This window comes from Chiloscyllium plagiosum, chromosome 24 (genome assembly GCF_004010195.1).
Source record: "Chiloscyllium plagiosum isolate BGI_BamShark_2017 chromosome 24, ASM401019v2, whole genome shotgun sequence".
Taxonomy (NCBI): Eukaryota; Metazoa; Chordata; class Chondrichthyes; order Orectolobiformes; family Hemiscylliidae; genus Chiloscyllium; species Chiloscyllium plagiosum.
In genome coordinates this window covers 22,409,437-22,432,669 of record NC_057733.1, presented here as the reverse complement: position 1 = coordinate 22,432,669, position 23,233 = coordinate 22,409,437, and the positions used below count along the sequence as shown (strand labels likewise).

Here is a 23,233-nt window from a genome sequence, read left to right as displayed (position 1 = left end):
CCTTCCTAACCTGCAATCTTCTTCCTGACCTCTCCGCCCCCACCCCACCCGGCCTATCACCCTCACCTTGACCTCCCTCCACCTATCGCATTTCCAACGCCCCTCCCCCAAGTCCCTCCTCCCTACATTTTATCTTAGCCTGATGGACACACTTTCCTCAATCCTGAAGAAGGGCTCATGCCCGAAACGTCGATTCTCCTGTTCCCTGGATGCTGCCTGACCTGCTGCGCTTTTCCAGCAACACATTTTCAGCTCTGATTTCCAGCATCTGCAGCCCTCACTTTCTCCTCATGAAATATCAAATCAATTCTAAGTTTTCTAAGTATAATAAAAGTTGGAACCGAATGATACAGCAGAAACTGCCAAGTGTGATTTTGAAACTTATGATTAGCTCAGCATCTACTAAATTGAATCTCAAAGCTAATTACTTAAAAACATCAGAAATCAACAAACATTCCCAATGCAGGTACAATGTGGAGCTAGATACAGAGCGAAGTCCAAGTTCCTCATTAAACATCACCTGGTACAGAAAAAGTTCACCATCTTAAAGTTGCATTGCAGAAAATTGTGTCAGGTGCTTGATCTGTATGGTTCAATTTTTGACTTAAGAAGGTTTGTATACACATTGTTGATTTACAGGCTCTTGCTCAGAAACAGTGGCAGAGCAACATTAGTGAGAGTGCATAAATACACAAGATTGGTGGCAACAAGAATACATGGATCATGTATCATTTATTTTTGTTGACAAATATGTTAGTTTTCACAACTTAAAAAAAAAGGGACAAACACTTAACATATTTACCAGATTTGGATTCACCCTCATCAACAACAAAGAAATCAATGACCCGAGAAGTGAAGTCAAACGCAATCTGCTTGGAGCCATGTAGGACAGAGATACAATGTCGGTCACCATAGCTGGCCCGAGGCATCCCTCCTTTGAAGATGATGAAAGGAGTCCTGCAGAAAGACAACATTCCCACTTGTTGAAATCTTCTCCAATGCTTCAAGCACAACAGATACAAAGACAGGTCTAAAAGAATATCACAGGTTTCAAAGTAAAACCCAACAGAGGTTAAATCACACCAACCCAGCATCCTCCTCATCCTTCGGTAAATTTTGTATCCAAACTGCTCATGTTACTTTAATCCCACAGACATCACATTTACAAACAAATCTATTAAGCGAAACTTCACCAAAACACCTATTACAATATACAGTAACTTTGTATATCACTTCAAAAGAAGTCAAATAAGCTCAAACAGTTTGTTTTCAACAAACTAGCACTGGCTTGTATTTGTTAGCCCACACCTTACCAAAACATCAATTAAAATTTGTCCCAACTGTCTCCTCTGCTACCTGTAGTTGCCTGGCTGGTCATTTAATTGCCAGGTTTGTCCTTCTCATCATACTTCAAAAAAAAACAGTAGAACATTTGCAATCTTCCAGTCTTATGGCACAATCCCATGCTTGGAGAATTGGAACCCTGCAAGCATAACTTCCACGATTTCCATACCGAGAAGACTAGGAGGTTTCGCTTCCACGTACAGGGGCATACCAGCTGAAGAGTGACAGTTTGATCTTCTATCTATTTTTATTCTATTTACAACCATCCCTTTTACTGCTACATTATCAGCATCCTCTTCAGTAACAGCAGATCTAAAGTCTTCACTTGGTATTTTAGCCAAGTCGAGCATCTCCAAAACCAACCTGTTCAGCTTTAATGACCGTTAAAATCATCTCTAATTGCTTTTCTAGCATTTACATTTTTTAAAAAAACTGTTCCTTTTTACACGAGACACTAACTTATTGTCATTGTTTTCCTATTTCATTTGGAAAAATCCTTTATTTAACTTGGTTCACTAATGGATTTTGGACTTAATCGTCAAAAGCTCCCATCTTATTTTGACCTCATTTCAACCACGTTTGATTATTCTCCCCACATCCCAACCACAGCAACATGTATACGCTGTCCAAGAGCTCTCTTCTTTAAGGCCTCCCATTATTCAATTATTGTTTACTGATCAAATTTTGCTTGCAATGCATTCGATCAGATGCCCTCAGTTCACTGAAGCTTCCATTCCCAGTTAAGAGCTTTTAAACTAGCTCATTCTTTGCCCATAAGTATTATGAACACTGAGATAATTGTTCCCCAACTGAAACATTAATCATTCATCCAACTTCATTCCCTAGAATGAGATCTAAGGCCATACCTTCCACTTAAGCACCAAGAAAAGTTATCTTGCATACCTTCAGGAACATTGCTCCTTTTCCCTTTACCATTACTGTCCCATTCTCTTTGGACAAGAAAAGTTGAAATTATTTTCATTCTTGCAACTGTTTTGCCCCTTCACCTTTCTTTCCTCACTATTGTGTGGGCAGTAGCATGCATCCAGTCAGTATTGTAGTATCTCCCTTGATTGTCCTTAATTACAGTCAAAGAAACTGTCATTTATCCCTCAAACCATCCTGTCCAACAGTATAATAGCTTGATTAAATATTGCCAACTGTTATTTTCCCTTCACAAAATTCCTGGCTACAAGACTAAGTTTGCAATTTTCTTTAATCCAGGTTTCTGCTGCTACAATGCAGAACCCAAGTCTGCAGCTTACTTATTTACCACAATATGCCTTGATGTAAAAGCATTCTTAACTTGAACAGACTGCTTCATTCCTGCTTTCTTACTTCTATCCGCACATCCTTCTTATTCCAGGCTACTGGCCTTTACCAGTCCTCTGTACTCGTGTTGTACACTGCACAAAGCTTGACAAACAGCAGCAACCTACCTTTGCTTGGTTGTAAGCCAAAGAATCTTTGGAATTGCTTTGCAAGGGAAAGGACCTGTGGACAAGAAAGTAGAAAGAAGCTTAGTAACAGATCTGGAGTCCAGAGATCACATGGGAGCTGAATATCTTGGTTTCTGCACATCCCACGGCGATATTTACCATAAGCCAGGTCAAATACACAGTTTGTGAAATTGTTTATAATGTCTTAATTCACGTTTAGTTCCAATAGTAACAAGCAATTCTTTTACTCGTCTGCATTTCCTCAGCCTGTCTTCCACTAGCCTCTGCCCTGGTCTGTCCTGAGTTAGTAGACTGCAGACAAATATATCAATGAACTGGACAAGTAATTCCTTTAAGAAAAGGCAGGACACATTGCTCAGGGCATGCAGTAATCTGGCCAACTTCAGGTTTTCCTGTCCACTAAGCTTTCCAGTTCATATTTTTAGGCAATCTCCTTGTTGGCTTTCGGCATAAGTACATTATTCCACAGGATCATACTGACCATAAGGCACTTTGTTTTCTAAAGGCTGTGGTGATCGATCATTGTTTGATACTGGCCATTGGCAGTAGCTACCATCACTATGGGAGCTGATGATCTGCCGTCCATCCCTCTGCCAGGTCACACTCTCCAGCTGCTGTGGATGGCAAACAGATAAGATCACCAAGTACTCAAAGGGTAGTTCACAGCTCCCAGTCCATCCATATTCTCAGAACAGATTATGCAAAGAAAACCATACCAGATCTCCCAAAAACTGATGTGTTGCTTCACTAGTCTGCAAATCCCACAATATGATAAGGCCTCTGCTATATCCAATCAATATTTGATGGGGGTTTCTTGGGTTCTCCTCCAGGGCCTCCACAGATCCCAATGAACGTTTACTTTGATAATCATCAGGCACTCTGAAGGAAGAATAGAAATAGGTTATTACTACTCAAAATTTGTTAACTCTTTTCCCACCAACCCTCACTCAAGTTCACCCCTCACTCCAACTGGGTGGTTGGGGCAAAAAAAAAAAAGAGAACAAACAAAAAGAAAATAAATCAGAGGGATCTGGGAAAATTAACAGACAGCGAAATTCACAACTAATCTTGGAGGAACTGTTGGCAAAGTTCACAGCACAGAATCAGGTAAGTTAATTGTTGTTTTAAGTCTGTCCAAGAGAAAGGCTGCAGTAGTGAGTATAGTGGATTCTTTCGTGTGTTTTTGGAGACAAATTTCTTCATTAAACTTAAAATATAAGCCATAGCTATTAATTTAACCTGGGGCAGTGTTTGTAGAGGAAGAAGACTGTTATTTTCTGGGTCGGTAGATTGTGAAGGAGCAAAAGTGGCCTTTGCAGTGATATGTACTTCTTGTTAGATGTGGGAGTTTAAAGAGAGTTTAAGGGTTACTGTGGATTATATCTGCCATAAATGCTGTTGGATGCAAATCTTATCAGATTGAGTGGATCGGTTGGAGAGACAGATAGAAGCGATGAGGAAATTGCAACAGCAACTGTATGTGATGGATGGTATTTTATAGGAGGTGGGGGGGGGGGTGGGGGGGGAGGGGGCGCAAGTCTCAGATACATTCACATAGATGGGTTAACTCCAGGAAGGGAGAGAGAGGTTGGCACCTAGGGCAGGAGTCTTGTGATATACCCATTTCAAACAGGTATGCTGTTTTGTAAAATGTAGGGGGGTGATGGATTCTCAGGGGAACGTAGCACAAACAGCCAAGTTTCTGGTGTTGCGACTGGCTCTAATGCAACGAGGGGTACGTCGGCTTCCAAGACATCAATTGTGTTAGGGGATTCTGTAGTCCGAGGTAGAGATAGACGTTTCTGTGGCCAGCAGAGAAAAAGCAGAATGGTGTGTTGTTTCCCTGGTGCCAGGATCAAGGATGTCTCAGAGAGGATGCAGAATGTTCTCATGGGGGCGAGGGGCCAGCAGGAGGCCATTGTCCACATTGGAACCAACGATATTGGAAGGGAAAAGGTTGAGATTCTGAAGGGAGATTACAGAGAGTTAGGCAGAAATTTAAAAAAAGGAGGTCCTCAAGGGTAGTAATATCTGGATTACTCCCAGTGCTACGAGCTAGTGAGGGCAGGAATAGGAGGATAGAGCAGATGTATGCATAGCTGAGGAGCTGGTGTATGGGAGAAGGATTCACATTTTTGGATCATTGGAATCTCTTTTGGGGTAGAAGTGACCTGTACAAGAAGGACGGATTGCACCTGAATCGGTAGGGGACTAATATACTGGCAGGGACATTTGCTAGAACTGCCTGGGAGGATTTCAACTAGTAAGAGGTGTGTGTGCGTGTGTGCGTGGAAGAAAAGGTGCGGGGGCAGTGAGACCCAGGGAGATAATGAGGAAAGAGATCGACCTGAGACGGGTACAGCTGAGAACAGACGTGAGTCGAACAAACAGGGCAGGTAGGGACAGTGAAGGACTAATACATTAAACTGCATTTATTTCAATGCAAGGGGCCTAACAGGGAAGGCAGATGAACTCAGGGCATGACTGGGATATCATAGCAATTACAGAAATGTGGCTCAGGGATGGGCAGGACTGGCAGCTTAATGTTCCAGGATACAAATGCTACGGGAAGGATAGAAAGGGAGGCAAGAGAGGAGGGGGAGTGGCATTTTTGATAAGGGATAGCATTACAGCTGTGCTGAGGGAAGATATTCCCAGAAACACATCCAGGGAAGTTATTTCGGTGGAACTGAGAAATAAGGGATGATCACTTTATTGGGATTGTATTATAGACCACCCAATAGTCAGAGGGAAATTGAGAAACAAACTTGTAAGGAGATCTCAGCTATCTGTAAGAATAATATTGTAGTTATGGTAGGGGATTTTAACTTTCCAAACATCGACTAGGACTGCCATAGTATTAAAGGTTTAGATGGAGAGGAATTTCTTAAGTGTGTACAAGACAATTTTCTGATTCAGTATGTGGATGTACCTACTCGAGAAGGTGCAATACTTGACCTACTCTTGGGAAATAAGGTAGGGCAGGTGACTGAGGTGTCAGTGGGGGAGCACTTTGGGGCCAGCGACCATAATTCTATTTGTTTTAAAATAGTGATGTAAAAGGGTAGACCAGATCTAAAAGTTGTAGTTCTAAACTGGAGAAAGGCCAATTTTGACGGTATTAGGCAAGAACTTTCGAAAGCTGATTGGAGGCAGATGTTCACAGGTAAAGGGACGGTTGGAAAATGAGAAGCCTTCAGAAAATGAGAGAACAAGAATCCAGAGAAAGTATATTCCTGTCAGGGTGAAAACGGAAGGCTGGTAGGTATAGGGAATGATGGATGACTAAAGAAATTGAGGGTTTGGTTAAGAAAAAGAAGGAAGCATATGTCAGGTACACACAGGATAGAGCAAGTGAATCCTTAGAAGAGTACAAAGAAAGTAGGAGTATACTTAAGAGGGAAATCAGGAGGGCAAAACGGGGACATGAGATAGCTTTGGCAAATACAATTAAGGAGAATCCAAAGGGTTTTTACAAATATATTAAGGACTCAAAAGGGTAACTAGGGAGAGAATAGGGCCCCTCAAAGATCAGCAAGGCGGCCTTTGTGTGGAGCCACAGAAAATGGGGGAGATACTAAATGAATATTTTCAGTATTTACTGTGGAAAAGGATATGGAAGATATAGACTGTAGGGAAATAGATGGTGACAACTTGCAAACTGTCCAGATTACAGAGGAGGAAGTGCTGGATGTCTTGAAACGGTTAAATTGGATAAATCCCCAGGACCTGATCAGGTGTACCCGAGAACTCTGGAAAGCTAGGGAAGTGATTGCTGCACCTCTTGCTGAGATATTTGTATCATTGATAGTCACAGTAGAGGTGCCAGAAGACTGGAGTTTGGCAAACGTAGTGACACTGTTTAAGAAGGGTGGTAAAAACAAGCCAGAGAATTATAGACTGGTGAGCCTGACCTCAATGGTGGGCAAGTTATTGGAGGGAATCCCGAGGGTTAGGATGTACATGTATTTGGAAAGGCAAGGACTGATTCAGGGTCATCAACATGGCTTTGTGTGTGGGAAATCATGTCTCATAAACTTGATTGAGTTTTTTGAAGAAGTAACAAAGAAGATTGATGAGGGCAGAACAGATGTGATCTATATGGACTTCAGTAAGGCATTCAACAAGGTTCCCCATGGGAGACTGATTAGCAAGGTTAGATCTCATGGAATAAAGGGAGAACTTGCCATTTGGGTACGGAAGTGGCTCAAAGGTAGAAGACAGGGTGGTGGTGGAGGGTTGTTTTTCAGACTGGAGGCCTGTGACCAGTGGAGTGCCACAAGGATCAGTGCTGGGCCTTCTACTTTTTGTCATTTACATAAATGATTTGGATGCGAGCATAAGAGGTACAGTTAGTAAGTTTGCAGAGGACACCAAAATTGGAGGTGTAGTGGACAGCGAAGAGGGTTACCTCAGATTACAACAGGATCTGGACCAGATGGGCCAATGGGCTGAGAAACGGCAGATGGCGTTTGATTCAGATAAATGCGAGGTGCTGCATTTTGGGAAAGCAAATCTTAGCAGGACTTTATACACTTAATGGTAAGGTCCTAGGGAGTGTTGCTGAACAAAGAGAGAAAAGATTTACAAGGATGTTGCCAGGGTTGGAGGATCTGAGCTACAGGGAGAGGCTCAACAGGCTGGGGCTGTTTTCCCTGGAGCGTCGGAGGCGGAGGGGTGACCTTATAGAGGTTTACAAAATTATGAGGGGCATGGATAGAATAAATAGACAAAGTCTTTTCCCTGGGGTTGGGGAGTCCAGAACTAGAGGGCATAGGTTTAGGGCGAGAGGGGAAAGATATAAAAGAGACCTCGGGGGCAACTTTTTCCAGACAGAGGGTTGTAAGTGTATGGAATGAGCTGCCAGAGGAAGTGGTGGAGACTGGTACAATTGCAACATTTACAAGGCATTTGGATGGGTATATGAATAGGAAGGGTTTGGAGGGATATGGGCCAGGTGCTGGCAGGTGGGACTAGGTTGGTTGGGAAATCTGGTCAGCATGTTCAGGTTGGACCGAAGGGTCTGTTTCCATGCTGTACGTCTCTAGGACTCTGAATACCCAACTGCTGTTCTTCAGTGGAACAATGGGAAGAATTCAACATCTAAACACCTCGAAAAAAAAAGATTTTGGACAGGAACATTACTCACTGTTACAACAAGACTCTGGAGGTTGTAACTGCCAACTCTTGCAAAGCCAAGGACCTCCAGTCACAATCACCATTCCTCCTAAACTTCGACTCCGATACGGAGCATTCTATACTTAGTAAAAGGTCTCATATCTATCGCGCTGCATCCCCTATCATGAATTTCAGGCATGACATGACATCGAACTCTTCCATACCCACATCTTTGGGCAAGAATTCTCTCCCCATCCCACAGACCCCTTCACCCATCTTTACTCCTTTCTCTGGCCTTTTTGCTGCACTCGACCTGTTCGTTGAACATGGTCAACATGACATTGGTCACTTCATTTTCTCTACCCCCCCAACTTATTCCAACCTATCTCCTCCTGAACTGACTGCACTCTGTGCACTCAGATCTAACCTTGACTTGGTGATTAAGCCTACCAAAAAAGGTGGTTTTGTTGTTAACTGGCTGACTGACCTCTACATTGCAGAGGCTGAAGGCCAGCTTGCAGGTATCTCCTCCCATCTCACCCAGACCATGACCTCACCATGGAACATCAGACCATTGTGTTAACAATGGACATAGACCTCAATTCATTGCGTGGTCTCCCCTGCACTGACTCCAAGTTGATAGCATACCAACAGCACACCGCTCACTTCTACCTGCTTCCGAAAATTTACTAACAGGACTGCCTGGGCAGATCCATTGTTCCTACCTGCTCCTGCCCCACAGAACTCATCTGCCCTAGCCCAGTTCCCACCCACTTACATACACCTGCAATTCCTGACACTTCACACCAGTTTTGGAATTTCCAACTTGCAGGGTACAGCTGCTGCCTCTTTCCCATGGAAATATAAACCCTTCTGATGTCCATCCCCTATCAGGACGGTATCAGGGCTCTCTGCATCTTCCTGGAGCGAAGGCCTGAACCATCCTCACCTACCACCTTCATTTTCTTCAGTTCAGAGGTGTGGCCATGGGTACCCACATGGACCTTAGTTACACCTGTCTCTGTGAGGTACATGGAACATTCCTTGTTCCAGTTCTATTCCAAACCCACCCACAACTCTGATATCATTGATCTCGCGCTCTCTCGTTCTCTCCTGGAATTGGAAAGGTTTAATTGATTTCACTTTCAAATTCCACCTCACCCTCACTTTGACTTAGTCCAGCTGTCACTCCTCCTTCCTTGACATCTGTTATTTCTATTTCTCGGGACAGACTGGCCAGTTACCTGGACTACACATCTGCGCACCTTGCTTCCAAAAGACTCTATTCCATTCTCCCAGATCCCCTGTCTCCATGGCACATGTTCTGATGCCATCTTCTACAAGGGAGCCTCCACCCTCTTACTCAGCCAAGAACTCACCAGCATCATTGTTTCCAGAGACTTTAACTAGGTCCAACCCATCTCCTGCACTTCTGTCCTCACCCTCTTTCCCCCAACAGCAATATGGTCCCCCTTGTCCTTATCCACCATCCCACCAACATCCATATCCAGAATATAGTTAGCCACCATTTCTGCCACCTCCAAACACATAAGAACCATAACACCATAAGAAATAGGAGTGGAAGTAAGGCCACTCAGCCCATCGAGTCCACTCCTGCCACTCAATCATGGCTGATAGGCATTTCAACGTCACTTACCCACACACTCCCAGAATGAGAAGATAGAAATCTTATCCTTAACGATGGATTCTAGAATTTTACCTACAACTGGAGGTTAGCCTAATTGGCGTATAATTTTCCATCTTTTTTTTCCCCTTGACCCTTTCTTGAACAATTGGGTTACAACAGTGATTTTCCAACATCTGGGACTTTCCCTGACTCCATTGATTTTTGAAAGATTACAACCAACGCCTCAGCTATTTTTTCAACCACATCCCTCAGAATCTGCAGATGTAGCCCATCTGGGCCAGGAGATTTATCAATTTTTAGACCTTTTAGCCCCCTCCCTCCCTTGTCTGCCTTCCACAGGGACAGTTCCCTTCAGAACACCTTGGTCCACTCCCAACAGCACCTACAGCCCAATGGCACCTTGCCATGCAGTTGCCAAAAGTGTAACACTTCCCCATTTCCTTTCTCACTCTATCCAAGGACCCAAACACACCTGCCAGGCGAAGCAGCACTTTACCTGCACTTCTCACAATTTAGTCTACTGCATTTACCGCTCACAATGTGGTCTCCTCAATGGTGGGGAAAATGAAGGATAGACTGGGTGAGTGCTTTGCAGGAGACACCCATGTTGTCCACAAAAATGGCCTTAGGCTTCCAGTTGCCGACTACGTCACACTACCCCATTCTCTGGCCAATATCGGTCCCGGGCATGCTGCAGGGCTCCAGCGACGCCCTGCACAAGATGCTAGAGGACGGGCGGGGCCTCGCCGGGTCCCTGTGGCCGTCGGGGCCCGGGGCCAGCAGGCCCGATGTGACACACGCACGCACGCATGCACACACACATGCACACACACACACACCCTTGTTATCTCACAATCTACCACTACACACTACTTATTGTTGTTAGCCACCAACAGTCTCCATTAACAGCTATTCACACTCCTCGCCAGATAATTATCTACTTCTTTGTCTGTCCAACTGTTCTTCTCGCACTTTAGGCTCTATCCAAAAGAGATAATTAACTGCTTTCCCCCCTCCCTCACCCCACCTTCTGTATAAAATCCAACATTTTTCTAGCTACCATCAGTTCTGAAGGAGGGTCACCAGACCAGAAATGTTAACTGATTTCTCTTCATGGATGCTGCCAGACCTGTTGAGATTTGAGCAATTTTGGTTCTCTGACCCATTTGATTAGCTAGATTCTGGGAAATCATTTTCTTACTTTGATGCTTAGCCATGGAGGATTGGTTCAGGTAAGTATTTAGAAGCCCCAGCAATCTTCCATATCAAGATTGATCAATGTAATCAGCACTATTTCTCAACCGGTTACAAGTGAGCTTATTTAAAATAAATGACATGTGACTGATCGGTTCAACTTTTGTTGATAGGAGCCACTTAAAAACAATGCCAGAGACAAAAACATGATTGGAGTCATTCATGCACAAGGGGAAGGAGCAACATGTTTGAAAAGGAGGCCGTGTCATCAAGGCTTGGAGAGGAAAAATTAAGCTAAAAGGGGATGCAGTTTGTCAAGGAGAGAGGAGTTAGAACATACAACAATACAGCGTAGAACAGGCCCTTCCTTCGGCCCTCAATGTTGCGCCGACCTGTGAACTATTCTTAGCTTGGAGGGTGAAGTTTTTGTTTATGAGGAGTGGTTGACGGTAGATTTGAGGCAGGATTGTCAGTAAGTCAAGGGAGCAATGGGTGACTTATGGGGAGATCAGAGTTAAAAAAAACGAACAAGTTGAGATAGACTAGGAAATGTTGAGGCTCTGGAGATAACCATGTGATGATTCAAAAGGAAGCGTGTTTAAAAAACCAAACTGTTAAGGGAGAATAAATTTAAAAACTACTTCTGGGTGAGTGAAGGAACAAGCAAGAGGCATAGATTTAAAGATGACAAAGGAACCAGGGATTAAATAGAGAATGGAGTGATTGGATTTGAAATGCTTGACAGGAGCGGGACAGAGATTCAGATGGGAATTTGTTATTCGAACATCGAACACTATAGCACAGTACAGGCCCTTCAGCCCTCTTTGTGCCAACCTTTCATCCTACCCTGATCAAACTAACTCTTCATTTTACTATAATCTATATACCTATCCCCCTGCAGTGTCAGAGGCGGAGGGGTGACCTTAGAGGTTTTTCAAATCATGAGGGACATGGATAGGTTAATAGACCAAGTCTCTTCCCGGAGGTGGGAAAGTCCACAATTAGAGGGCAGAGGTTTAGGGTGAGAGGGGAAAGATACAAAAGAGACCCAAGGGGCAGCTTTTTTTTTTTTTAAAAACACAGAGGGTGGTACATGTATGGAATGAGCTGCCAGAGAAAGTGGTGGAGGCTGGTGCCATGCAACATTTAAAAAGGCATCTAGATGGGTATATGAATAGGGAGGGTTTGGAGGGATATGGGCCAGGTACGGGCAGGTGGGACTAGATTAGGTTGGGATATCTGGTCAGCATGGACGAGTTGGACCGAAGGGTTTGTTTCCATGCTGTACATCTCTATGACACTATTTGCTTAAAATGTCCCTAATGTAATCGGACCCTACCACCACTGCTGGCAGTGTATTTCATCCACCCATCTGTGTCAGAGGTAGGTTCTTGACATCTCCCCTAAACCATTTTCCAATCACTTTAAAATTATACCCCTTCATGACAGACATTTCCGTCATGGGAAAACATCTCTGGCTATCCACTCTGTGCCTATCATCTTGTACACCTCTATCAAGTCAGCTCTCATCCTTCTTCGTTCCAATGAGCAAAGTCCTAGCTCCCTCAACCTTACTTCAGAATGCATGCCCTCCAGTCCAGGCAACATCCTTCTAAGTCTTCTCTGTACCCTCCCGAAAGCTTTCACATCCTTCCTGAGGTGACCAGAACTGAACACAATACAGAGGAACTTCGATAATCTGAATATTGCATTACCCGAAGGAGATCTCGAGTCCTGATAGAAACATTGCATCAAAGATGTGTTTCCAACACTCATCTGCTTCCTGAAATGTTGCCAAGTGAACAGTCCTGGACTGATGGGAGCCCAGGCACTGTCTCCAAATGATTGATCTCACTTTCCCTAGAGTTCTACACAGCAGTGTACCCTCAACCCCCCTTCCCCAGATAATCTCTCCTGTACAGGGCAAAGGTGGAACCTGTCAAAACATTGCAGTACGAAGTTGTGCGCGTACCATGTGTGCTCTATTTGGAGACTCACCCCCTAAAAGGCAACAGCCGGAGCTGCCTTGTTGTTTGTGTCCAGTCCAGCTGCCCTGGAGAGGGGACAGTGTTAGATGGGGTTGGGGGACACGGGTGGAGGGAAGCAGCGCTGTTGGACAAGACTGGGTGGGGGGCAGACAGGATGAAGGGGTGGTGTGGGCAGCATGGGGTGTAGGGCTCACACATGGGTATGATACTGTGTCATCTCCTGAATGGGGAGTGAACTTAAAACAGAAAACTCCAAGCCCCAGAGGACAGGCATTGAACCAATTAACTGAATAATCAATTGTCTGAATGAAATAGTGCCTGCCCATCTCTTCTTTCAGATAGAGGTTCTTCTGTGCTCCAAGTGGGGTCTTTATAAAGCTACAGCATAAACTCCTGGCTCTTAAACTCAATTCCCCCTGTTAATGAAAGCCAACACACCGTTTGCCTTCTTAACAACCCTAACTGTTTAGGTGGCAACTTTGAGTATCTATGGACATGGACCCTAAGATCCCTCTGTTCCTCCACACTGCTAAGAATCTTGCCCTTAACCTAGTTATCTCCATTCAAATTCAACCTTCCAAAGTGAATTCTTCACTCTTCCAGGGTAAACTCCATCCATCCCTTTTTAGCCCTGTCAATATCCCGACTTTCAAAGTCAGCTGACTATCTCTAATCAAACTGTTTTCCAAATAATCATGAATCCAGTCTCAAAAATCCTCACCAATAATTTGTTCACCACTGACACAAGACTGCATTTCCCAGGATTATCCCTATCCCTTTCTTGAACAAGGGAATAAGATTTACCACCCTCCAATTATCTGGCACTACTCCAGTGAACAGGGAGGACACAAAGATCATTGCCAAAGGCAGAGCAACTTCCCATAGTAACCTTGGGTATATCCCATCTGGTCTAGGGGACTTACCTATTCTCAGGTTTTTCAACACTTCCAGCACATCCTCCTTATCAACCTGTTTGACCATATCAGTCTGTTTCACACTGCCATCACAAACGACAAGGTCCTTCTCAGTAGTGAATCCTGAAGCAAAGTATTCAGTAAGGACCTCCCCTGCATCCTCTGACTCTAGGCGCAAGTTCCCTCCACTATCCCTGATCGGTCCTATCCTCACTCTGACCACACTCTTGTTCCTCACAAAAGTGTAGGATATCTTCAGGTTTTCCTTAACCCTACCCACAAAAGCTTTTCCATGTCCCCTTCTCGCTCTCCAAAGTCCATTCTTCAGTTCCTTCCGGGCAACCTTGTAACCCTCTAGACCCCTGACCGATCCTTGCTTCCTCAACCTTAAGCTTTATTCTCCCTCTTGACTAAATGTTCCACCTCTCTCTTCATCCAAGGTTCTTTCATCCTACCATCCCTTCCTTGCCTCAGTGGGACAAACCTGTTCAGCACTTTCAGCAAGGGTTCCATAAACAACTGCCAAATTGCTGTTGTGCATTTCCCTGAGAAAGTCTCTTACCAATTTATGCACAACAGATCATAAATACATGGAGAAAAGGAACGTAGGCACAAAGGACTGGGAAAGAAAACAAAAAAGATAGGAAAATTTATATCTGTCTTGTCAAATATCAGAGTGAATCAACCTATTATTTTAAGAAAATAAGTGGAGTGATAAGTGACAGCATCTCTTGTGCCATACCATCTGTTCAAAATGCCATCAGATCATAACCTATAGTAATGGATGGTAAAGCAGGCAGAGTGGCAGTCTTTGGTGGAAACATAAGCAGAGCCCTTACTTCTGTAGAACAGCCTCATGGGTGATGGTTCGCTCTTCCTGCTCTCTCAAAGATGGATGTTCCACTACAAACACACAGCCACCTTCTGTCCCCAGAAATAGCACATCACCAGATGAATGAGGGAGGACGACAGTTATTGTAGTGACACTTGGTGGAGCACTGTAAACAGGGAACAAAGTCACCGACAACAAAAAGTTACAGGCAAAAATCAAGAAACATTAACTTAGTTATTTCACTGCTGAAAGGCGCAGAATGGAGGATGTAACTGGGGCATTAAACCCAGGGAAATGGCAGACAATTTAAACCAAATCTGTTGCGTCCATGGTTGAGGACACTAGAAACTTGCCAAAAATATTAAGTAAGGTTGTCATGGGAAGAAAGATCTCAGTGAGACAGTATTTGAGAAATCTACGGAACTATGCAGACAAGAAAAAAAAACAGGACACAGTGGCCTTCTTTCAGTGCTTTCAATGGAAGTGGATGCAGTGAAAGCAGAAGCTTTGTTCAAAATATTCCAGAACTTCATGGATTCCAGAACAGTTCCAGCTGATTGAAAAATAATTATTTTGACCTCCCTCTTCAAGGGAACAAGATAGAAAGCAGAAAACTAGACAAGTTAGCCCAACATTGGTTGCTGGGAAAAGTCTAGACTTCATTCTTAAGGATTAAATAGCAGACGATTATGTGGCCTTAGTGTTATCAAAAAGGAGTCAAACATGGTTTTGTGAAAGGAAAATCACAGTAGTCGAAGCTGTAAAATGATCTTGGAGGTTATACAAACAGCGTTGGGCTGGGGGGTGAAAATAGGCATGTGTAGCATTTTTGAATTTCCAGAAAACACATAAGATGCCACATTAAAAAAGGTTAATGCTTAAGATAGGAGTTTATGGTATTGAGAATAATGTACAGTATGGATCAAGAATTGATTAAACACAAAACAGTAGAGATTACTGGGCAATTTTCCAAGTTGGAAAGATATCCTTGTGGCATGCCACAAGGCTAAGTTTTTTATTTACAATTTCTACTGATGGCTTAGGAGAAGTACTGGGTTCAAATTGACAGTTCAAAATTAAGTAGGAAGGTATCTCATGTGGAGGACAAGCAATAAAGTGTTTGGTAGATGGAGTTGAAAATGTAGAAAAAAGGTGAAATCATTCACTTTGCTTGGAAGAATCAAAAGACAGACCAGCAATTAAATAGAGAAAATTGCTTTTCAAAAAGAAATGCAAAGTGGTGGGGAATCTGAATGTACTTGTGCATTAGACACGAAGTTGGCACATAGATGTAGCAGGTAATTGGCCTTCAAGGGGATAGAGTTTAAAAATAGGAGAGTCTTCTTACAACTGTACAGGATACTCATTAGGCCACGTGAATTATTGTATACACTTTTCATCCCCATCTTAAAAGGGAAAGGCTGGGATCGAAGGCAGTTCAAAACAGATTCACTACGGTGATTCCTGACATGAAGGAGTGGACTTATCTAGAAAAAAAGTGAAACAGGTTAGGCCTTTAGAATTTAGTATAATGAGGGGTGATCCAAATTAAACATAAGATTCTCAAGAGGCTATGACAGGGTAGTTGTTGAGATGATGCTTTCACTTGGGGTGGCGGGGGTGGGGAGGGAAAATAAAGAGACCAACTGGTGCAAACTCAGGTGATATAGTTAGAATTAAGAGATACCAACATTAAAAAAAAAGGGAGCTTGAACACAATTTCTACTCCCAGAGAGAGAGTGTAGCACCCCAGGAGGTATGGTTGCTGGGCTTCTGAAAAAAAAAGTATTTAGAACATAAAAGGAAGAGTTTTTGAAATACGAAGGAGTTGAGACCTAGGGCAGATCAGCCATATCTTGTTGAATGGCTAGAAAGCTGAGGGGCTGAATGGCCTACTCCAGCTTGTTTGTGCTCTGATATTAATGTTCCAGAATCACAATGACCAACCAGGCAAAGAGGCAAGTTTCCTTCCATCAATGAACCAGATGGTGCTTTTGTTTTAAAACAGTTGACAACATTAAAATATGGTAACCATGAAAACTCAGACTTGAGTTTTGTATTTCTGACTTGTTAACGGAATTTAAAATGTTACCATCCAACTTAGAATTTGAATCCATGTTTCTAGACTTTTAGTCTGGGCCTCTGGATTACTAGCCCAGTAAGACTATAATTATGCCACCATAGCCAGTGAATATCAGGGCCCAACATTTACTTAAATCATATAAACTCATCCTTGTCAGTCAGAATAAAAACTGAGCACATGACAAGCTGCAAACTATGACCACTAATTTTATTTTTCTTCACATTCAGAATGACAAATTTAAGAAACCTTCCAGCAGAGCAAACATTCAAATCAAATCGCTATTTAAAATACCTAAAGACCACTGATGCACACCTTGATTTGAACTGATCCAGTTTAAACTCTTACCCAGGTTGTCCTTTTAGATTAAAATGAGATTCTTCCTTTAGGACACTCAATCCATCTGGGCTTTTCCTCACTTTCCATAAATGCAGACTGTTGTCATCCAAGAGTGTCACCAGCTGACCCTGCAATAAAAAAAAGGTAGCCACATATCAATGCAGCAGATCATGTCATACAAAATCCACCAGCTCAAATATGAAGTCAAGCAGGGCATGCGGTGAAAGATGCTTTTCGTTCACCTCCCCCCGAGCCACTGAAACTCAATTTTAGGTATGGTGGACATCACCATATCTTTCAGTTAAGACATTTCACAACAGAGTTCTGCAATTTCAGATTATACCTGTAATCCCATTTTTGGCCTTGAAATTAGCAATAGTAGTAATTCTGCTTTTACAGCACCTGACGAAGGAGCAGTGCTCCAAAAGCTAGTACTTCCAAATGAACCTTTTGGACTATAACCTAGGTGTTGAGTTTAAAAACTCTGAATTGAGTGACATTTGCAAACTGAGTAGTGGGGTGCTAGAAAAGCACAGCAGGTCAGGCAGCATCCAAGGAGCAGGAAAATCTGCATTTCCGTCAAAAACCCTTCATCAGGAAAGGCTTATGCCCAAAATACAGATTCTCCTACTCTTCGGATGCTGCCTGACCTGCTGTGCTTTCCCAGCACCCCACTTTGAGTCTCATCTCTAGTCCTCACTTTCTCCACCATAATAAAGTCAGGGCTTCTAATATGTTAAAAACACTAAAAATGTTCTAAATACTGGTCTATGGGGTAATAAAACTGCCCACTTCCCTCTTCAACGACAAACTTATTTTACTGAAAACATTTTGTGACTTATGCAAATACGGTGTTAAACAAATTTATTGAGTTGAGCAGAATGCCAGTTTACACTTGCTAGAAGCAATGTTCTATATAGTTAGTAATGTTGGACTTGCACTGAAATGAACATTTCAAATCAATGTAGCCTTCGGACCAGTACAAAACGGGAAAGAAAGTACAGAGGATAGAGAGGAAAAAAAAAGTGTGGTCCTGAAGGTGAAAAATAGAATGAGGAAGACAGTTGAAACATTACCGGTTCTGGTAGAAAATGAATCTGGGTAACAGCTGCATTCTCCTCATGCAAGCCCATGATCTCCACCTCAGGTGCGCCGTAGCTACAGCCACAAATTAAGGACAACAAATTTCAGCACAAACCCTTCTGTGACATTTAACTCCAATATCTGAAGTACTTCAAGCCCTAACAATGAACTGAGGAGGATCATGACACTGCACAATGTTTTATGTATTTTATGTACGCTTTGAAATTGTGCCCACAAACATATAGGTCATTACACACATTAGGGAGAATGTCAGCATAAATTTTCCTCCAGTTAGCAAAAACAGCCATTAGCTACTGTTTTTTGTTTCCAGTCACTTGGCCCATTCTGTATCCATGTTGTTACTGTCCCTTTGACTTTGAGCTCTAAACTTAAATAAAGCTACAGATTTGAGCAAATGCTTTTTGGAAATCTGTATAGATCATACAAACAGCATTACCCAAAAACAAAACACTATTATCCCTGAAAAAGAATTCACACTGGCTTTCCTTAGCATCAGTTTTGCTCAAAATTCTTGTTTTGAGAAATCTTCCCCACCCGTGGAGTTAAATGGACTTTCTGTAGTTGCTTGGCTCATCCTTACATCAAGTAGTTTCAAGGACTATTCCCAAATCTAACAAATGTTTGAAAAGCAAAAATGTTCTCTGCCAGTTATCCACCTCTTCTCCTGAAAATTATCAAGGCTGCAGCAGTGTGTGTGCACGCACAGCAGGTGGAGGGGTGCAGGATGTGAAGAAACACGGAGAGAGATTGGGGGTAGGGAGGAACAGATAGGATCCCAAAATCGAAAATCATGGATAGAATCCTCAGAAGAGAGGAGTCACTAATATTCAGGAAACATTAAATGGGAGGTTTGAAGATACAATTAAAAGAAACATGGTCCAATGTGAAATCTGGCATGGACAAGTTGGACCAAAGGATCGGTTTCTGTGCTGTACTTCTGTATGACTCTAAATAGTGAGTTGGTCTTGAGTCTCCAGCGCGCCATCCTGTGTGTATTTTTAAATCTCTTTATAATCTTGGATCTCTTTAAAATCTTATGGTAAAGCCCTGCATACTGTTGTCAAAACAGACACCTAGGAGTTCAGCTACATAGTTCTTTGAAAATTGTACAACAGTGATTAAAAGGTGGCAAATGAAGCATGCTTCCCTTCGTTGAGGATATGATTTAGGACAGAATTTTGAATTTGTACTGGAATTTGGTGAGGCCACTTTCAAGTACTGTGTGCAGTTCTGGTTGCCCTGCTATATTAATAAATTGGAGAAGGTTCAGAAAAGATTTACCAGGATGTTGCCAGGACTAGACGGTTTGAGTAACAACAAAAAGCTAGAGCTTTATTCACTGGTGTGTAGGAGGTTGAGGGGTGATCTTCTACAGGTTAATGAAATCATGAGGGGCATTGATAAAGTGAATACTAAAGGAAAGGAGAGTTCAAAACTAGGGAGCATATTTTTATGATGAGTGGAGAAAGATTAAAAAAAAGGATCCAAGCAGCAACTATATTTAAAAATACACACAGGGTGGTTCATATATAGCATAAACTGCAAGAGGAAGTAAAAGATGCAGGTACAATTACAAGATTTAAAAAGACACTTGGATAGGTACATGAATAGGAAGGGTTTGAGGGATATGGTCCAAATGCAGGCAGGTTGGACTAGTTTAGTTTGGAAACATGATTGGCATAGATGAGTAGAAAGGTCTGTTTCCAAGCTGTATGACTGACTAAACTTTATTTTTAAAAATTGCTGTTAGCAGCAGTCTCATGGACAACATTAGGAATGGACCAAAGATCAGAAAACTGCAAGCTGCACTTCCCCCTTTTGTTCTTCCCTCACAAACCTGCATTTTTCTTCTGCACTTACTTAAAACTTCTCCTTAATATTTTATCATTCTAACAAAAAGGTAACTGATCTGCAACAGTGGCAGTTCTTCTCCCCAGATGCCATACAGGCGGAATATTTCCAGTATTTTGCTTTTGCTCAGTGTACCAACTATAAAGTGATCTCGGATAAAGTGCAATAAAAGGCTTTCAACAAATCAATTAGGAATGTATCGCCTGTTCAGTGCAACAGATGAGTTGCATTCACATTGTTACCTGACATAGCATTTCAAGCATGGGGTCAGTCCTCCAGACAATCTCTGTATTCTCCAATCCATAGGTACACATATCTTAGAGATTGTTGAAAATTCAAAGGGAGCAGCACTCCTCAGTTCACGTAGCAGGACAGTGTGGTACCGGTCAGTTTCAAGCTGCAGACTACAAATATATGGCTCAGCTCCTGGATTCACAGGAGTAAACTTCAGTGGAAAGCTCCAGGGATAGTGGGCTTTGTGACAGAGTTAAAACAAATGGGAATTAAATGCAAACCTGGAAATGCTGTGAGAAAAAAAAGCAACTAGCACATTGGGCTTGACCACTGTCAAGTTGCACATAATCACCATGTCAATCATTTTTAGCAGAGCAATAAAGAATTTTAAAGGCCTCATGATATTAGAGAAGTCTTTTGTTTACACTACAGCAATTTCTGGGGTTAAATAGCAACCGGTGGGGAAGAAAATCAAGTTTCAGGCAGTTAAACAAAAAGAAAAAAACTGGCACCTAGTGCATAAAATGCCTGCTGTTGGCACAGAGACTCAATGTTACTGCACAGGCAACCATTCAACATACCACTGCTTTTACTCTCTGAAACAAAGCCATTGACCTAGCTCAATTCAGTCACCCGAAAGTGTTTTTTTTTCCCCCATAGGCAGTCCCTGGGTCACAAATTGGTTCCATCCTGGAATCCATTTGCAAGTTTAGTTTCACAAAATGCAGGACAACATAAAAAGGAGCCATTCCCAAGTGCAGGGAATGCACATCTTATGTTTAAATGTGTTGCCCCTCCATAAGATCACGTCCATAAGTACCAGCATTCATAAGTTGGATATTCGTCAATCACGGACACCCAGTAGGAACCCATTCTCTTTTAAAAGCTGTGGACCAATGTTAGCCTCCACTGAAATTGCATATGAAATTCCAGATAGTGAATTTCATATGGAAGCAGATCTTTGCATTTCAATACCCTCTTCCAATATTGGTCCAAGATCTGATTTCTCCAAAGCACGAGTAGTCAGGGCCAACAGATAGTTAAGCTCTAACAGGTCAAATAAGAGGTAAATGTGTTGTTTATGTAGATGGTAAAGCTCAACTTCAGTGCTGCTCTGAACACCATACACTGGAAACAATGCAAGTTTTTTTGATGCTTTCAGTCAAGAGATAAACGCATGGTCCAGTACTCTGCAATTCAACCAAAATCAGTGAGAACTTTTAGGTAACTTTCTGAAGCTTCTACAAAATTATTTTTGTTATTCACTGTATATAATTCAGGTTTGTCAGTTGCATGCAGATAGAAAGTGACCAAAGGGAAAAAAAATGTTGTGAACCTGGAGCTCCTGAGCCCCATTTCTCCAGTTATATTTATCATAAATAGCCAAAAGCTCTTTCGGAATCTATGACCTGGAGTAATAAGAATCACTTCCCTTACATATTTCACATCATAATCAAATGGAACACTTCATCTAGCACTGGCCAGGATCACCGATGAATTTAGTTGAAGTAAATCAAAGTCGAAATCTCAACAACTTCCCAGATTGCTGTGAAGAACAAACCTCCAACTATATCCAAAGGTCCTTTATTTGCAGTTGTGGTTACTTGAGGACAAAGCTTTTCATTGTGCCTCGTACACATGACGATAAATACAATTCAACTCACTTGTAAATAGAGGCAAACCAATCAAACAGTTTTAAATTGCATGTGAAAAAGATACATCTTGAAGGCGCCCGATCGGCTTCCAATGGCCATGAGCTGGAGACTTGAACAGTAAGCAAGAGCACTGGGCTGATGTGGAAATCCATGCTCCACAGTCTGGAGGAAAAATAAGAATGGAGAATTGGTACACAACCGGGTTAAATGTTCAAGAAAATTTCACACGACAGTGAGTGACATTCTGAGCAGATGTTAGTCAACCCGACCACACACTAAGAACAGAGTGTTAGATGTACAACTTGAAGTCACACCTCTGACAACCAGTACATTGCCTTGTAATAAGATTATCCAACTTCAGAAATAGCTGAAATAAAACAAAAGAACTGCAGATGCTGGAAGTCTGAAACGAGCGACTTGACTAACTGGTTTAAAAATAACTACTTGTTCAGTGTCTGGAATTGAAAACCAGAAAATCTTCCATCTCTCAAATAGATATTTTTTAAAGCAGTACTGGGTGGTGGCACGGTGTACAATATCCCACTCCAAGTATTCTAATGCTAGTAGATGTAGCCCCAAACGTTGCATTCAACAAATACATTCTTCTATTTCATTGATCGAATATCATTTTAATGACACCGTTGTCCTTTGCCAAATTGCATTTCACTACACACAAGCAAACACACGGCTGACTGAGCAAATTGATGAAATTACCATAAAGCTACTGCTTTTATCCCATCAAAATGTGGAAATAACCATTACTCATGACTTCAACAGATAAACATTAAATAGAACATGAAAGTAACAGTAATTTTAGTTTTAAACTAGCTTGGTTTGCAAAGAACTGGGCTGAATATTGGTGACACACAGCATCAGGAAGGGGGAGGGATGTCAGGTGGACACTGTTCCAGGAGGCAGTCACACTTTGGTTAGATACCAAGTATTGATATGGCTAGTCCAGTTCAGTTTCTGATCAACATTTAAACAACTCTTCTCCCCAAAAAGATATCGACAGTCAGACAGGGGATTCAGCAATGGCAATGTCATTGAATGTCAAGGGCATTAAACAAAACAGAACTCTGCAAGACAAAAATCGCTGGCTTGCTATCAAGCTGTGAATAAATGGGCTTCTGGTGAAATAAAATCACAGTTGAATATATGGCTTAAAAGATTAGTTTGGAAGAAAGGTGTTCAGATTCATGGGATATGGGCCCTGCACAGAACTGCATTATTGGGTCAGCCTCCAGCTGAACCACTTGCAGTATACTGGTGAGTCAGATAACTGATCTAAAACAAGCTTTTGAAATACATCATGGTGTACCATCACAAGGAGAGATGCAGGAAATAATGGAGAGTACCAAAGCAGCTCATGAGAATCAGAGCGGGATAGGAAGAGATACAGCATGCAGACATGAGTCAAAGGCAAATAAAAAGGTCTGAGTAGGGAAACTTGCCAGAAGGGGAAGGGGTTG

The 23,233-nt window shown here is 42.3% G+C and overlaps 1 protein-coding gene across 2 annotated transcripts in view; it reads right to left on the bottom strand.

Moving 5' to 3' along the window:
- The window catches only part of llgl2 (LLGL scribble cell polarity complex component 2), a 101,026-nt gene that overhangs the window by 33,152 nt on the left and 44,641 nt on the right, over positions 1 to 23,233 (bottom strand). Inside the window, exons 4-11 of one of the 2 annotated variants that reach the window (XM_043714552.1) lie at positions 21,826 to 21,923; positions 17,994 to 18,075; positions 16,927 to 17,045; positions 14,506 to 14,664; positions 3,521 to 3,683; positions 3,286 to 3,418; positions 2,784 to 2,838; positions 803 to 957 (exon numbers count right to left, since the gene is read on the bottom strand). In XM_043714552.1, coding sequence (XP_043570487.1) covers positions 803 to 957; positions 2,784 to 2,838; positions 3,286 to 3,418; positions 3,521 to 3,683; positions 14,506 to 14,664; positions 16,927 to 17,045; positions 17,994 to 18,075; positions 21,826 to 21,923 — 964 coding nt within the window. The remainder of the gene's footprint in view (positions 1 to 802; positions 958 to 2,783; positions 2,839 to 3,285; positions 3,419 to 3,520; positions 3,684 to 14,505; positions 14,665 to 16,926; positions 17,046 to 17,993; positions 18,076 to 21,825; positions 21,924 to 23,233) is intronic. The other variant, XM_043714553.1, reaches the window with a different exon arrangement.